Genomic DNA, 18,181 nt, shown 5'->3' with positions numbered 1-18,181 from the left:
CTCTCAATTATCTGCAAACAGACAACACACACAAATATTGGAACTGGTATTGGTGGCACCATATGTACAGAGCAGGCTGTATTAATATACTGTAAAGGTATGTATGACTTTTTTTTACAACAAGTAAAGGCAATGGAAAAGAAACACTAGCAGCAAGTTCTACAAAAATGTTGGTGCCCAAAATTCTATTTTAAAGAGTTTGTAAAATTTAAAAAATTCCTTTGGTAATTTAAAAGGGATCAATTTTTATGTCATCATATTTTAAGTCAGTTAAGAGCAATTTTTATTTCTAATGAAATTCACAAACCAAAGTTTGTAAAAGGAACTTTTTAAGACATTTTTAAGGTCTTTGTTCCTTAAAGTGTAAATAACTGGATTTAGTAGTGGGGTGATTACAGTATAGGATAGTGATAAAAATTTAGTAATATTCCCTGACTGTCCTCCACTGGGTACCAAATAAGCACAAGCTAGGTTGCCATAATAGATGCAGACAACGGTCAGGTGGGAACTACATGTTGAGAAAACCTGCTTCCTTCCTGTAATAGATGGGATTTTAAGAATGGTGACAATGATAATAATATAAGATACAATGATAATGATAAATGGAATGACACCAAAGAAAAAAGTCAGCAAAGTTGCTTCTAGTTCAATAATTGCTGTATCGGAGCAGGAAAGTTTAAGGATTGGAACAAGATCACAGAAATAGTGGTTAACAATGTTGGGACCACAAAACTGTAATTGAGATATATTGAAAGTATGCATCACCACAATTAAAAAACTTAAAGTCCAACAGGTAATAATCAAAATACAGCAACAACGGGGGCTCATTATCAAACTATAATGCAATGGTTTACAGATGGCCAAATATCTGTCATAAGACATATCAGTTAGAAGAAGACAGGACAATATTAATGTAGCACAACAGAAATAAAACTGGCAGAGGCAATCAGAGAACGACATTATAGCATCATTCGTCAAAACTGTACGGAGCATGTTAGGAAGAATATCAGTTGACTGTATGATATCCGACATAGCAAGCTGGGCGAGGAAGATGTACATGGGAGATTGGAGGGTTTTACTGAAGGACACCAATGTGATGATCAGGAAGTTTCCGCTTAGTGTAACACAATAAAGCATAAGCAGAATAAAAAACACCAACAATTTAACACTGTGTGGGGTCTGAAATCCTAGGAGATGGATTGTGGAAATTCTGGTCATATTTTTCTCCTCCATAACCTGAAGACAGAGTATCAAAATGAAATTGTAACATTTGTATAGCAGCTTAAAAAACAATGTAGACTGCTTGAGGTGAAGTGAGAAAGGATGGTTAAAAACCTAGAAAGCTGTAAATGCCGGTCCTTTAAATTATTTTCTATTTTTGCTGGGTACTGCGGCTTTTATAAAGAAACAGAATGAGTTCCATGGAGCAGCTGGGGATATATGCTCAGTGATATTGTTGTGGGATTTATTAACATTTATATTTAGAGAAAACATTTATGAGGTTAGAGATTTGAGATTAGAAATTAGCAATTTAGAAAGAGTTTTCAGAAAAATATACAGATTAATAATAAAAACAAAAGGTTTGTTCTTCAATTACCTTGGCCTCTTCTGTTTATGTACAATTACTTGTTCATTTTACAATAGCATATTATTGGAAAAAATAATTTTTTTACAATAGCATAATGTTTATTAACCACTTCTGGACTGGAAGATTTTCCCCCTTAATGGCCAGGCCATATTTTGTGATTCGGCGCTGCGTTACTTTAACAGACAATTGTGCAGTCGTGCAACACTATACACAAATAAAATCCTTTTTTTCCCCACAAATAGAGCTTTCTTTTGGTGGTACTTTTTAAAAATTTCTTTATTGAGAACAAAGCACCGTACAAAAAGGCAGTAGGAGGACGATAACAAAGTCACTCCAGTCAACAGAAAAAGTCAACAGTGAAATACAGCAGCAGTCAGGCACGAAAGTGAACATGGTGATGACAAGCATGCAGTGACCGTGTACAGATCTATGCAGGTGCCGTATGAGAACAATCTGCAGAAATATAGCAAAGGAAGGTGCACACGGTGCATTTGCATGCCAGGGGAGGCGCAAAGACGTGCCGCCAGCCCCTAACCGAGGGCACCTTACATATCGCCTAGGAGAGGCGGGTCCAGATACAGCAATGAATGACAGGTAACATAACTGGCAACGAATAAACAGCCACGTGAGAACAAAGGGGGAGGTGGGCAGACACGGGAGGGGAAAAAGGGGGAAGAATGGAGGAAAGAACGGAAGTTACAAGATGAAGGAGAAGGGGGAAAAAAAAAAAAAGAAGAAGAGGGCCGGGACGTGGACACCAAGGCACTTACCCGGCGAAGGCCCAACAGTCCACCACAGCCTAACCAATGGCCTGTAAGTACGCGTCCATACATGTGAAATGCACCCAAGGCCGCCAGCGGTCCCTTGTGAGTTCTTCGGTGTTTTCCAATGTTGCAGTCAGGTCCTCCATATGGTGGGTTTCCACTATCTTAGAGAACCATAATTTCCGAGTGGGGGGTTGAGTCTGTCTCCACAAGGCTGGGATGCAGGCCTTCGCGGCATTGAGGAGATGGATTGTCAAAGACTTCAGGTATTTCCGAATTGGCCTCCCTGTAAGGTGCAATAGGCACAGTGCAGGGTCGTCTCCCACCTCGACCGCAGTAAGCTGTTTGATGACTGATGCTACCTCGCTCCAGAATCCCTGCAGTAAAGGGCATTCCCAAAAAATGTGAAGCATCGTCCCTCCCTCAGAGCCACATCTCCAACACCTGTCAGGGCAATCTGTGGAGGACCGCAGGGACCCTGTACCACCTGGTGAGAATTTTGTAACTGATTTCTTGGGATTTGCAAGCCAGGGGGGCCTTGTGGGCCAAGGTCAGGATCGTTTCTGTCTGCTTGGGCATGAAAAAGACGTCAAGGTCGCGCTCCCATTGTTTCAAGAAGGGCAATTGTGATCCCCTGTCCAGATCCAGAAGGAGGGAGTAAAGGAAGGACAGAGCATGTCTAGGGGGGTCACCATCTCGACACAGGGCCTCGAACGGCGTCAATGGTCGAGGAGTGTAGCCTGTTTTCTGCATATGGAGGAGGAAGTGTCGGATCTGTAGAGCACTGAAGGGGTCTAAGGAAGTCCCCGGCCAGGCCACGATCTCCGCATGAGAGGGAACGCCGCTCCGCGGCCACACATCCATGAGGCGGGTCCTCCCAGTCTGGGCCAATGCCCGCACTCTGGCACTCGTGCATCCCAGAAAAGGTCAGGGTTGCCCAGGACGGGCATTAGTGGGAAGGGCGAGGGGGTGACCGACGGGTGCTGTTGTATTCGTCGGGTCTCTCGGAGTGTGGCCCCGATCATCGGGTGAGAGAGAAGAGGGTCAGCAGGTGTTATGGGCGACCAAGGGGCCAGGGGCAAGGGTAGGCCCGCCACACCATTCTCCAGTCCCACCCACTGCTTAGCTGCCGCATTACCATGCCAGTCAAGAACGCGCACAAGGTGGGAAGCTCTGTAATAGCGGAGGAGGTCTGATCTAGAGGCCCAGACGAAGGATCGAAACAGCGCCCGCACCTGGGTAAAAAAAGTGATAGGGACCGCAATCGGCAAAGCCTGGAGGATATAGAGGAGTCTGGGGAGTACGTTCATTTTAAGGGCGCTGCAACGCCCGAACCAGGTTAGCGTTAGCAACTGCCATGTTCGAATATCCGCCTTGAGGGTTCCCAGGAGAGGAGGAAAATTTGCCTGAAAGAGGTCGAGTGGATCCGCCGTAATGCGAATCCCCAGGTACACCAGAGACTTGTCGGCCCAGTGAAATGGGAAGGAGGACTGGAGGACGCGCTTGGCCGCCGCAGGGGAAGAGATATTAAGTGCCGCAGATTTAGTGAGATTGATCTTATAATTCGAAAGTTTACCATAAACATTGAGAATGTTTGGAAGTGACGTGACGGGGTTTGTGACAAAGAAAATCAAATTGTCCGCGTAAGCAGCCACTTTATGGTGGCCGCCTGCTAATTGTAGGCCTGTGATATCTGAATTCCCCCCGAGCGTGCAGAGGAACGGTTCAAGGGCCAGAACAAAGATCAGGGGGGACAATGGGCAGCCCTGGTGAGTACCGTTTGTTATCGGGAAAAAATCAGACCGCCATTCATTGACCCGTACCGCCGCTGAGGGCGAGGAGTAGAGGGCCAGGATGCACTGCAGCAGCTTGGGGCCCAGGCCAACGTGAGACAGGGTGGCCCTGATAAAATCCCAGGCCACCCTGTCAAACGCCTTTTCGGCATCGGTGGAGAGGAGTACCATCGGGCGACGAGAGGAGTGAGCGAAATGGATAAGGTCAATCACCCGGGTCGTATTGTCCCTGGCCTCCCGGAGCGGTACAAAACCCACCTGGTCATAATGGATCAGGTGCGGTATGTGGGGCAGAAGTCTGTTGGCGAGAATCTTAGCGAATAGCTTAAGATCCGCATTGAGAAGGGAGATGGGGCGGTAGCTACCGCAGGAGGTGGAATCCTTACCATCCTTGTGTATAAGGGTAATATATGCCTGGAGGGAGTCTGCGGGCAAAGAGCCGCCCTCCCTGACAGCGTTGAAATGAGCCAGAAGGGGAGCGTTGAGACTTGCTGCAAACTGCTGATAATAGGGCAGAGTAAAACCGTCGGGGCCCGGCGCCTTGTGCGGCTTGGAGGTGGAGAGAGCCAGGGTTAGTTCGTCCTCTGTAATCTCCCCCTCCAGGTCGGCCGCTTGTTCCTCTGACAGGGAGGGCATGCCAGATCCCTGGACGTAGGCCGCGGCCTCAACCAGACCAGGCGATCCCGGTGAAGGAGGACCAGAGGAGCGAAGGTTGTACAAAGAGCGGTAGTAACTGCAAAACTCGTCCACAATCGCCTCCGATGTATGGACCTTCCGCCCCAAGGTCGACTGCACCTGGGCGATGACGGTGCGCCACCTGGGGCCAGGCAGGGCCTGTGCCAACATCGTCCCAGGCTTGTTTGAATACTCATAAAAGTGACGCCTGGTCCAGGCCAGGCTCCGCACTGCTTTGTGGAATAACAGGGTATTCAGTTCCTCCCTAGCTCGAGTGAGGGGCACCAAGTGTTCCGCCGCCAAGGAACGTTTATGGGACGAGCTCAGCGTGTCACTGCGCTCTCCCGCTCACGTTTTCGACGCGAGCCCACACGAATGAGGACCCCCCCGGATGACACACTTGTGGGCCTCCCAGATGACAGAGGGTGACAGGGAGGGGTCCGCATTATCCGCAAAATACGCTGACAGGGCCGCGTCGATCTCCGCCCGCACCTCTGGATACTGAAGGAGCGATTCGCTTTTGGTGGTACTTGATCACCTGTGCGATTTTTTTTTTTTTTGCGCTATAAACAAAAAAAGAGCAACAATTCTGGAAAAAAACTATATTTTTCACTTTCTGCTATATAACATTCTCAAAAAATAAAAAATAAAAATACATTTTTTTTACCATTTGTGGCCAATTTGTTTTCTGCTACACATTTTTGGTAAAAAAAAAATTGCAATAGCGTATTTTGATTGGTTTGTGCAAAAGTTATCGCGTCTACTAACTATGGGAAAGATTTATGTAATTTTTATTGTTTTTTGTTTTTTTTTGTTTTACTACTAATGGCGGCAATCTGCGATTTTTAGCCAGACTGCGACATTGCAGCGTACAGATCGGACCCCTAACTGACATTTTTGACACTTTTGGGGGGACCAGTGACATTACTACAGTAATCAATGCTAAAAAGATGCACTGTTACTGTAATAATGACACTGGCAGGGAAGGGGTTAACACTGGGAGTAATCAAGGGGTTAAATGTGAGCCTAGGGGAGTGATTCTAACTGTGGGGCGGGGGTGTGGCTTGGGAAATGATCATAGAGACCTATATAGAAGAATCACAGGGGCTCTGTGATCATTCCAGGGAGAAGAATGGTCAGCTGTGTTTACAGCTGACCGTTCTTCTTTCTCAGCGGGGAACAATCCCAGGTGTCAGGCGGTAATCAGAGCCGCCTGCCCACTGCATCAGCTACTCTGCTGCCGAGTGGGGGCGCTCGCCCACTAGCTGCCTGCACATGACCAACGTAGGTCTGCGTCAGTTTGCACAGGAGGGCCGCACTGCCACTGTAAAAAGGTGGCGGGCAGTCCGGAAGTGGTTAATAATAAAAAAAATAAGTAAATAATAATAATAATACAAATGCCTAGGTCAGGGGTGTCAAACTCAATTTCATCGCAGGCCGCATCAGCATTATGGTTGTATCTGTAACCAGAAAAGATATAATAAAAGATTTAATGTGAGGGGTGTATTCATATTCACTTTTGTGAGATACACACCGTATATATATATATATATATATATATATATATATATATATATATATATATATATATATATATATATATATATATATGTGTATGTATATATATATATATATATATATATATATATATATATTCATTTTACAATAGCATATTATTGGAAAAAAATATTTTTTTACAATAGCATAACGTTTATTAACCACTTCTGGAAAAAATTATATATATATATATATATATATATATTTTTTTTTTTTTCAGGTGGCCCCCGGGTTACAAACAAGATTGGGTCTGTAGGTTTGTTCTTAAGTCGAATTTGTTTGTAAGTCGGAACAGGTACATTTTTTGAGTGTAGCTCGAGCAAAAAGAATCATTTTTACGTTTTTTGGATAGCATAGGGAAGGGGTAACACCCCTGTACCAGTTTATTTGTTGTCTGTACCCCTGTTTAGAAGATTTCACCTCACTTTCTGTCCCTATGACAACTGAATTTTTGAAAATTTTGGTTTGTTGTGGAAACACGGCTTGTTGATAAAGCGTCAGTGAAGACACCTTTTTTTCCCATGAGAACTCATACAGGAGTGAATTTCCCTTCCTAGGGGTAGACTTCCACTTACTTCCTGTTGTCTCCCTCCATTTGTAAGTAGGAGTCATTTGTAAGTTGGATGTTTGTAACCCAGGGAACACCTATATATATTTTAAATTTTATTTAATTTATTTTATTACATTTTGTGGATGCCTAAACAGGAGACATTAGGAGACATTTCTCTACATTATTAACCCTGAGGGGAAAAAGTGCTACAGACACACTTATGTGTATACAGTATAAGGTCCATCTGGTAAAGTGATGCTGTGTTTGTGTGATAGCGCTGGACTGGTTGAAGGCCCGGCATTGGAACTGTTGGATGTAAACTAGAGTAAGTAGAGTGATATAATTGCATTGTATTATAAATGAGCACATGTAGAAGCACAGTTAGCACGTTCTGTTTAATCACATTGATTGTAATAAGTGAAGCGTTTTAGCAACTACAAAGTTATTATAGTGGGTTACTAATTTTTGCCACAATAAAGTGTGCTTCAAATGCATGTCCAATGCTATTGAAGTGTATTAAGATAAGAAGAAACGGCCTCATATCACTGGTGTTCCAAATGCCTTTACTGTAATTTCCAAAGTGGCAATGATTAAGCACAGATGTTCTGTGTGAAATGCGTCTACCTGGACTAGTTGGTGTTTTGTTGTGCTACTTTGGAAATCACAATAAAGACATTTGGAACTCCAGTGATGTGCGGCCGTTTCTTCTTATCTTGATATTGTTCACGGAGGCAAGTCGAAGCTAGCACTTATGTGGAGGCTCCATCAGACTCACTCACCTCACCTGGAGCAGCAGATCTTTCTTACCTCCCTTGAAGTGTATGTTTGTGCAAAAAAGAGTAAATAATACATAAGCAGTACATCACTGCAATATATGTACATTTCCATCAATTTTTCAGGCCAGTGTTGCTCTGGAGAATACAACCCTCCCCCCCCCCCCCCCACACACACACACACACCATGTTGTGTAGATAGGAGAGGGGGAGAGTCTAGCAGGAGAGACATGGCCAGGGATGTAAAATTTCTTGAGATTTGGGTGTGGTGCAGAGAAATTACAGTATCAACAAAGGTCCTACTAGTGTACTGTATTAAAGGAAAAGGGTGACAGAGACTGAGCGGAAGATATCCTCCATTTTGGATGACTTTTCCCCCATCCCTGCCTGGGTGTCTGCCACAAAAAAAAAACAAATCTCCTTTTGGTTCCAGAAAGCAGATGACCTTGAAAATCGCCTTTGGCACAATGATGACAGTATGTAATAGTGGGGCTTCCTTAGAAAGCAGAGGGTCAGAACCCTGGAGACTTTATTGAAACCTGGATTAAGTCTACCTTTCCTGATGCACAGTTTTCCTCTGCTTTTGCGGTTGAAAGAGCACACAGGGTCCCTGCTAAACCTCCTATACCTGGTGCTGCCCCTAGGCCATTACCTCCACTCTGACCTACACTAGTCAAGACATAGACAATTACCTGTCGGACCTGCTGTTTCCCACTCTGACCCAGGAGCAGTGGGAGGGGTTGGAGGCGGATATCACGGAGGAGGAGGTCAGGGAGGCGATAGCATCTCTGGGCAAGGGTAAGGCTCCTGGTCCCGATGGTTTGCCCCTGGAGATTTATTGTAGATATTTAGACATCCTCGCCCCTTTACTAGCACAGGCTTACTCCACAACTTTTGGGGAGGGTAGACTGCTCTCGTCGATGTACTCTACCACAGTGGTTCTCGTGCCTAAACCCGATAAAGACTTGACTGATTGTGCCTCGTACCGCCCAATTTCCCTATTGAAAATTGACTATAAAATTCTTGCAAAAATGTTGGCCAAACACCTCAATCATGTGATTCTCGCTATTATTCATCCAGACCAGACCGGCTTTATGCCTGGCAAGTCCACTTCTATTAATATTAGGAGAACACAGATGATTTTACAACTTAAAGAATTTTTCCCGGAGACCTCCGCTATGGCTTCCTTGGATACTGCTAAGGCCTTTGATTCGATAGAATGGCAGTTTCTTATGGCAGCATTGCGCTCCTTTGGTTTCGGGATTAAATTCCAAACATGGGTCTCTATTCTTTTTAAGGACCCAGCTCCCATATCCTGGTCAATCGTTTACTATCCCCATCTATACAACTCTATCAAGGTACTAGACAGGGGTGTCCTTTATCCCCATGATTATTTGCGGTGGCTATTGAGACCCTGGCACTGAGATTTCGGCAGTCTCCTCTCTTAAATGGCATTACCATGGGTGATAGAACTGATGTAATTGGTCTATACGCAGATGACCTTATTCTGTATTTGCGTGACACCTCCACTTCACTACCGGCAGCAATGCAAATAATTGACCGTTTTGGCACCTATTCTGGACTGAAAATCAATTGGCAGAAGTCAGTGCTGATGCCTTTTGATTCCTGGTCTTAACCCACTCCAGGTAGTAGTGTCCTCATTTAAATACCTGGGAATCATCATTACATTGTCCCCATCGGATGCTTAAAGGCTAATTTAGACCCGTTGTTACAGATGGTCAAACATAAGCTTGGAGTGTGGACTAGGCTCCCTCTGTCGGTGGCGGGCAGGATTAATCTTATTAAGATGATCTTACTACCTAAATGTCTATATGTGACTTCACATGTTCCTGTGTCGGTCCCTAATTCATTTTTTTAAATCCCTGGACTTGCTCGTTGTGTCTTTTATATGGGTCAACACTAGACTTAAGCTTAAGCTCTCTACTCTGCAGCGCCCTAAAACAGAGGCTGGTATGGCACTGCCCTTGCTTTTCTATTGTTTAGCAGGGCAGTTACGCCATTTGTCGGACTGGTTGGCCCTGATTACTCCAGCTGTGGTAGAATCTTATCTTACACGGGTGCCCGGGCTGGAGAACTTGCTGGTGGCTTTGGAGGCACCGGCCAGGACTCTGGGGGGGCGCCTCGTCCCAATGTTTTCAATGGCTAGAGCGGTGTGGCGTGAGGCTAAGAAGATTGCAGACTTTGGTGACATTGATGCTGCTTTTCCTCTCTGGCATAACCCAATGTTCCCCAGTCTCCAATCATTTCTACACTTTCGGTTTTGGGAGTGTAGGGGAATAGCTACCCTAGGGCAGTGTTTCTCAACTCCGGTCCTCAGGGCACACTAACAGGCCAGATTTTAAGTATTACCTTGGGGAGATACAGACTAGAATACTGCAATCACTGAACAGAAAATTATATCACATGTGATGTATTTCAGTTTTCTTGCAAACGTGGCCTGTTAGTGTGCCCTGAGGACCGGAGTTGAGAAACACTGCCCTAGGGGATGTATATGAAAGGAATGCTATAGTCCCTTTTCAGTCACTTTGAGATAGGTGTGATCTCCCCCATAATGCCTTTTATAGATATCTCCAGCTCCGCCACGCACTCCACTCCCAGTTTGGATCTAATGAGGTTGTCCTCTCTGATTACCCGCTGATTGGAATCTTGCGATCCCAGAGACCCAGGGGGCTTATCTCCACAATCCATCTACACTTGATATCGGCCACAATTGATAAAAACCCACTGACAGTACGCACCAGGTGGCAACAACTTATCCCTGGTTTGTCGGACGAGAACTGGGAGGAGGCGTGTTCTACATGTTACATCAATCCTATCTGACCCCAGTTCGGTTGTGTGCCATGCACCGACTGCCGGCCCCTACATGCACTAAATTTACCTGCCCGCGAGCGGACTTTGCACACATCATGTGGCAGTGTCCGGTTATAGCTCGTTACTGGAATATGGTGACCAAAATCTTATCTGCAGTTCTGTTCAATAGAGTGCCGTGCATCCCCCTGGTGTATTTACTGGGAGTGTTGGACGAGGAAAGGTGGCCGAGGCACACGAGAACTATGCTACTGGAGTCATTGTTTATGGTCCACAAGGTCATTGCCCTTAAGTGGATTCAATCCACTCCTTCTTCGATACGTATGTGGTTGCAGTTCGTTAATCAGGTGTTAACATATGAAAAACTTGTATTTGAACATAGAGGTTGCCCAGCTAAATTTGATAATGTGTGTGTGGGGGGGGGGGGGGGGGGATGGGGGGGGCTGGGGTTTCCTCTGACCTTACCATTTCCTCTGCCTAGGGCCTTCTGTATGGGTATTGATTATCTGCATGTCTCTCTCCCCATATGGTCTTTTGTAACTCGAAAGGCTCTTTGACCCTATGTTTTGCTGTAATGCTGCATACTGCTTGATTTTTCACTGTAATATGATGTACCGATTAATTCTGTTTTTTATTTTCTTTGTTTGGTGCTCCTGTTGAGTGTCCTGTTTGTACCATAAGCTTTATCTCCTTCAATAAAAAGAGTTAAAAAAAATAATTCACTCATCCAACCATGTGAAAAGTATCCACAAATAACTGTGCATTTAAAAACAGCCTGAACGGAAGAAATCTATGGATGCATGGCCAGCATCAATCTCTATGCTACATTAGCCAAAGTTATCTTTTCTATGCATTTCGGTATGCTGCATTTCTAGTAAGTAAAGCAATGGGAAGGAAAAAAAATATACAATGCAACATATGCAAAGAAAATTTCCAAATAAATCAGTGCCGTGGCTTAAGATACCAAAGTAAATTATATATTTTTTTTAAGGATGGACAAGGCGTTCTTTTTATGATACTGTTTTTTATGCAAACCTTGAAATATTTTATGCACTCCTTAGACAGTTAGCAGCAAATGGCTTCAAGCATGCTTGGAATAAACATAGATCTATAATCAGACAACAAAGTCAACAAATAAAAAAAAAAAAAAAAATGGGCAGATTCGATGGACCACTCTGTCTTTTTCTGCACTTTTCTATGTTTCTATTTAAAAAAAGTAGCAAGGCTAAAAAAAAAGCCTTTTTTTTCTTTTTTGACCAACGTTTTTTTTTTTTTAAAGTGACTGTAAAATTAAAGTTTACATTTCATTTCAAAACGTGCACTGTTTAAAATGACACTAAACGTATGATCTCTTTTTGTTTCTCAGTTATGCACTTTTTTAAATGTGACATAATAGTTGAAGGAAGAAAGGGAAGAATGAGTTAATCAGGGCTGATTAGGGTAAACTAAAGGTTATTATGGGGTTAAATGGACAAATGTTTACTTTTTTTTTATTTGTCAGGTTGCTTTAGGTCTCCGTTCACACCTAGGCAATTTGAATAGCAGGTGAAATTGCTGCGATTCTGCCTGCAATTCCAGAATCGTTGCAAAACGCAGGATGCATTTGCGTTGCCATTATTTCTTAACGGTGCAATTTTGCCACGATTGTCGAGTGAAAAAACACGCCAAAATCATTGCTAAAATCGCAATGCCAAACACTCCTGGCTCTGTACCAAGATTTGGTAAATGAACTTCTTTGGAGTGTTTTTGGAGTGGAGAGAGACTCATTTGAATGAAAAACGCTAAACAAAAAAGAAAAAAAAAAAGAAAAAGTGCAGATGCTGTTGCTGCACTACGCTCGGGTCTGAATGGAGCCTTAAGGATATGTTAATCTCCTGTAACATGTTACATGTTACACTAAAACATAATTAGTCAGTGATTATATTCAAAACAAATATATTCAGTTTACGCATAATCCACCTTTTGTTGAGACAAAAACATTCCCCTCTGGGTGATCTCTGTACATTAGAAGGATTTTAACAAACTTTGTTGCAGATTCCTACCTTTTGCTATTCTGAAGAAATCATTGTTTGTTCCTCTGTGCCTCTGTGTTGAGTGTGTCAACTGGGAATGGTTTCATAATTATCTATCAGCTGTGACAGCTGCAGGGCTCTAATGAGGAAAGCTGCTGGGCCTGCATCCCTTTAGTGGTGTTCCTATTGGGATTATTTAACCAAATATGACATTTTTGTTGCAGGGCATGCCAGAAATCTGACTTGTATCCTAGGCAGACTTCTGGGAAAATTGGTGAGCCAATCACACAAGCAGGAAATTTTGTTTCTGCGGTGTGCTCAGTATATATTCTGTGTACAGAACACCTCCAGGTAGCCATATTGTATTGCAATTTCAGAAAATTACAGAGCTGCAGATTGAAAATAACATTCAATTATAATATGATTTGTGTCACAATTGTATACACTATATTGTTTTTTCTTTCTTTTTTTTCCCCACAAAAGTGGAGTTACACTTCAAGTTTAAAATACCTCTGGATCAAAACAAAATCAGTAAAAAACAAATAATGTCCATGAAAATGATATTTTAAAACCAAAAACGATGATTTGGTAAATAAATGTAAGTACATCCTCTTTAAATGTGCCAAAGACAGAGGAACTTCTTCCTTCTTCATATAAACTATTCCAAGTGTAAGTAGCTTCCACGGTCTCCCAAAAGTGCTAGTAAGATGCAGGGCTTACCAGATACATATGACCCCCTTATCCAGAGTGAACAATTTACGCTCAATCAGGATATACCAATCATTAGTAGTGTGACGGAACCGGACACCCTGACTGGGTATCTCCGCCAAGAAGCTGCTTCCTAAGCTCTGGAACACCAGATCTGTGAATCTGGCTATAGTTACCCCAAGAACTAGACAGTACCAGTTTTGGAGGAAACCAGAATGAACTGTTTATTGAACCAACTTACAGACTTTTATACACTTGAGAAGTATATTAGTGACCAGTCAAATATTTACCCAAAGCATCACACAATGGTTAGATAACGAGGTAGGGCTGACTCATGGCTAATCCCCCTCTAGCACTTACTTTAGCTGACCATGATATCATTAACATGCTAATTAACTGAGCACTTAAATCAGCCTAGGCAGAATGCACAGAATGCTATCAGGCAAACATTAGATGACATAATTAACCACCTGAACAATCAGGGATCTCATTCCAAGTTAGACCCACCGGCATTGAGCTCCTAAAGAACAATACACGTTATTATAAGTGTAAACACATCACCCACAGTAGATAATAGTTTGTAAATTAATAATGTGTGAAAGACAGGTGGCTTGAGTTGATGAGATTACCAATAAGGATTGCTCCACACAGACAGTGGCCAGGAGTCTAGCCTGCAGTCCTCTCCCAAAAGCCTCCAAGTAGTATCTATCCTCAGGGAGAAGAGAGGATGGACACTGTCAGGAATGCTCAGGATTTTTTTCACTATGAGGAGCGTGTATGTGTTTATCTTTCCATGAATGCTGATCTTCTTGGAGACACAAACAGCGTATTTTAAGGAAATCCAGGTGGGTATCCCTGAGACCAGTGATAAGAGATACTACTAAACACTTTTTCTTTGTAATTGCCAGTGTTGCTGCAGCACCTTTTGTACATCACAAACTTTTTTTTTTGATTCAGGATGCGGGCATTGAGGATGTATACATTTTTAATGATTCACTTTAAGGATTTAGAAATAACTCTATGCTCCTGGCTAAATTTAATTTTTATTACATTTTTTTTTGCAATAGTGCAGGGTAGTGCCCACCCCTGTGATGTTTTTTAACATCCCCTTACCTATTAGCCCAGAAAATAGGCATTTTATTTTGTCAATACAGCTCCCATTGATTTCAGTGGGGTTCAGGTTTGTCGTCTTTACTTCCGTGAGGTTTGCCAAGTCCTGATTTAACCGAACCCAGGGTGGTTTGGCTCATTCCTACTGTTAAACACTGAGTCATATGTTTATTTTATGAAAGATGCAGCTGCTTATTTTCAGAGCTAAAAAAATGGAATAGGAATTGCAGCATAGGTATAGATGAAGAGGACATACTACATACATCCTGTTTACAAGGATATTTTTTGGGGTGTGTATCATGTCCAGTGTCCTCAAGGGATCAAATTGCAAGTCTTAAAGTGATAGCAAGCTCTGTTATACCACCTATACCTACAGGTAAGCCTATAATAAGGCTTACCCGTTAATATTGTGAATATCTCCTATAAATGCACTGTTTAGAAGATATTCAGAGTGCATGCAGCCAGTGACATTACCAGCACATGTGCTGGACCTTCAGCTCCCGTGCCATAAACATGGGGTCCGCGAGCATGTACAGGAGTGACATCATTGTGCCCCCGGCCACTCATGTAGCTAAAGGCCACGATCCTGGAAGGAAAACCAGGGAAAGATGGAAGCCCTCTCAGAGGTGGCTCCATTTTGAGGTAAATCTCTCATAATGTGCTAGTATGCGATGCATACTTTTACATTATGACATGGCCTTTTAAGGGAATTTTTTTCCTTCAACTGCGGTTTACTACCGCTTTAAAGTTAAATTTGCAAGTCTGCCTTCCCGTCAAAGTCTAACCCTACAATTTTTCTTGCTAATATATCTTGGCAAATTATTCTGCTATTTGTATTTATTACTTCATATTTAATCTTGTCTAACTAACGTTTTCCAAGAACTTTCCTCTGAAACATTTACTGGAATAATTACTGAAATTTAAAATACAGAATCACATATTGTGTAAATAAGTTTGTCCCTAAGAGTAAGCACTAATGTGTGAAATGTGTTGAGGCTTTTTTGTAGCATTTGCTGGCTTTTTGCCATAGTTTTGAATATTTTTTTTCTTGTTCTTGGACAATCAGTCAAGGACTGAGATCCAGTGCTGGGATGCGGAGATGATGCCTTGGGTTCCTCAGGTGGTAGCAAGTTCATTTGTTGATAGGTTTATACAGAATGGCATATTGTGTAAATAGGTTTGTCCCTAAGAGTAAGTACTAACGTGTGAAATGTGTTGAGGCTTTTTTGTAGCATTTGCTGGCTTTTTGCCATAGTTTTGAATATTTTTTTTCTTGTTCCTGGACAATCAGTCAAGGACTGAGATCCAGTGCTGGGATGCGGAGATGATGCCTTGGGTTCCTCAGGTGATAGCAAGTTCATCTTTTGATAGGTTTTTCCGTTACTGATAAATATTTCTCCAAATCTTACACTCTTGTAATTTATACACATTTGAATCTTTTTTATTTGTAATTTTTGTTATTTGAACTTAAATTTATGTTAAAAAAATCAATGATATATTTTCTAACAGCCTTTTTCAGTTCTTTGTTCCTCAGGCTGTATATAATTGGATTCATCATTGGGGTGAAAACCGTGTACAGTAATGATAAGAGCTTATTTAGAGTTTGCGTCTGTCCTCTCTTAGGTGCCAAATAAACACAAACTAGGGTACCATAATAGATGGACACGACAGTCAGGTGGGAACTGCATGTTGAGAAAACTTTCTGTCTGCCAGTAATAGATGGGATTTTAAAAATGGTGACAATAATATAGGAATATGACACAAATATGGTGAAGAATGGGAACACAACAAAAATAAAACCCAAAACTGTAACTTCCAAACGAACAGTGGTGGTGTCAGAGCAGGAGAGTTGAATGATTGGATCAAAGTCACAGAAAAAGTGATCAATGATATTGGGACCACAAAATTTTAAATTTGATATGGTTAAAGCATAATTCAATACTAAAAAAATGCCCAAAATCCAGCATAGGATGACCAGTATCCAGCAAACCTGGTAATTCATTTTCAAAGTATAATGCAATGGTTTACAGATGGCCAAATATCTGTCCCAACTCATCACTGTCAGAAGAAGACACTCTGAACATTCTACAATAACACAGAACAAAAACTGAGCAAGGCAATCAGAAAATGACATGGTAGTTTGTTTTACCAAGACAGTGCTCATCATGTTGGGAAGAATATCAGTTGCCAGTAAGATATCTAATATAGACAGATGGGAGAGGAAAAAATACATGGGAGAATGGAGGGCTTTGCTGTAGGACACAAGTGTGATGATCAGGAGGTTTCCACATATTGTCACACAATAAAGCATAAGAAAAAGAAAAAACACAAAAAATATAATACTTTGAGGAACCTGAAATCCTAGGAGGTGGATTGTGGTAATTCTGGTCACATTTCTCATATCCATAAACTGAAGTTAGAAGATAACAAATATACAAATCAGCTTTGTCAAATTGATGTATTTACTGGTGATTATTTGAATTCAGTTTGAATTGAAAAGAAGAGAGGAAGTAAAGAGTGGTAGTTAATCTCAATCTTTAAAGTCTTAACATATGACAGTGATTTCAAAATTAAAATATTTGTCAATCTTCAATTTTCAATCAAATAATACCTAGTAATCGTACCCACCCTGAGAAATAACACGCAGCCATCACTGGAGTGCGTGTAGCCAGAAAGTGACTAAAAAATAGCTACAGGATATCAACAGAAAAAGATAAAAAAAAATGTGAAAACAAATATTTTTTTTTTTGTTTATGGTACAGTGGGTTTTAGCAAACTAAATGAAAGTGCAATAGACCAATACGTTTTCTAGAGACTAATAAAAAAAAAAAAAAAAAAACTTGCATTATGAATGGTTGATATTAGTTACTGTATTCAGAAGCAAAAATTCAACTCCATCATGACAGTTAAGATCAATTACCCAATTTTTTGAATCCTATTAGTAGTAAATTACAATAATATCAAAAGTCACCCAAAATATCTGCAACATAATACTTACAAGGGATTGATGAAGGAGAATCAGTGCTCCAATTGCTTGTATTTCAACTCCCCTATATGTTCTTTTTAGTGATTTTTTTTTTTTTTATTATATACAATTGTTTAAGATTTTTTTTTAATATACCTATAAGGGATGAAAGTAATGATATTTACTTACAGCATGTAATATTCAGGAAAGAAATTAGCACAGCCAAAGATGTTTGCCTACTGAACGTTACCTGTTTCTTTCAATGAATAGTAGCTCTGCTTTTATAAATAACTAGAATTAATTTATTAATTTCATTGAAACACTCTGAGTCTGTAGAGCTTATTATCATTTTCTTGGGATTCATTATTTTTACTACCTAGGGAAATTATTCCTTGATGACCTATAAATAACTATTATTTACATTGAAACACTGGGTGTCTGGAATGCTTATTGATGTATGCGTGGGATTAATTCTGTTTACTACAATGGTAACTAAATTGTTGTTAAATTTTCTTTTAGAAAATGAACCTAAAACAAACCTAATACCTAAGACCAAAATATTTTGGTAGCTTTGGTATACAGTAGAGGTAGAAAATCTGTAAAAGACTTTCAACAAGACCACGTGTGATTACATGTTTTAAATCCTGAATAATATTGGTCTTCAGAGCTGCATACTGTCTTATAGTGATGGGCTGAACACCCCTTCCCCCCCCCCCCCTCCGGTTTGGTTTTGTTCACACCAAAACATCTTGAACAGGGGGGAAAGTTCTAGCAAACATGCAAACTCTATTAAAGTCTATGGGACACGAACATGAAAAATCAAAAGTCCTTTAAAGGTTTATAAGCAAGTTATTGCC

At 41.5% G+C, this 18,181-nt stretch overlaps 1 protein-coding gene across 1 annotated transcript; it reads right to left on the bottom strand.

The window, feature by feature from the left end:
- Nucleotides 1-270: 270 nt before the first annotated feature.
- Nucleotides 271-16,766, bottom strand: LOC309552946 (olfactory receptor 2A12-like; the record flags this gene model as incomplete). Its single annotated transcript, XM_082253852.1, has 2 exons — nucleotides 271-933; nucleotides 16,467-16,766. 2 exons carry the CDS (start codon nucleotides 16,764-16,766, stop codon nucleotides 271-273), a joined length of 963 nt encoding a protein of 320 aa, XP_082109978.1.
- Nucleotides 16,767-18,181: the final 1,415 nt, after the last annotated feature.

The sequence above is a fragment of the Pelophylax lessonae genome (genome assembly GCF_965119305.1).
Source record: "Pelophylax lessonae genome assembly, chromosome: 4".
In the NCBI taxonomy this organism is placed as follows: domain Eukaryota; kingdom Metazoa; phylum Chordata; class Amphibia; order Anura; family Ranidae; genus Pelophylax; species Pelophylax lessonae.
Note: the sequence above shows the minus strand (reverse complement) of the source record. Positions and strands in the feature narration are given on the sequence as shown.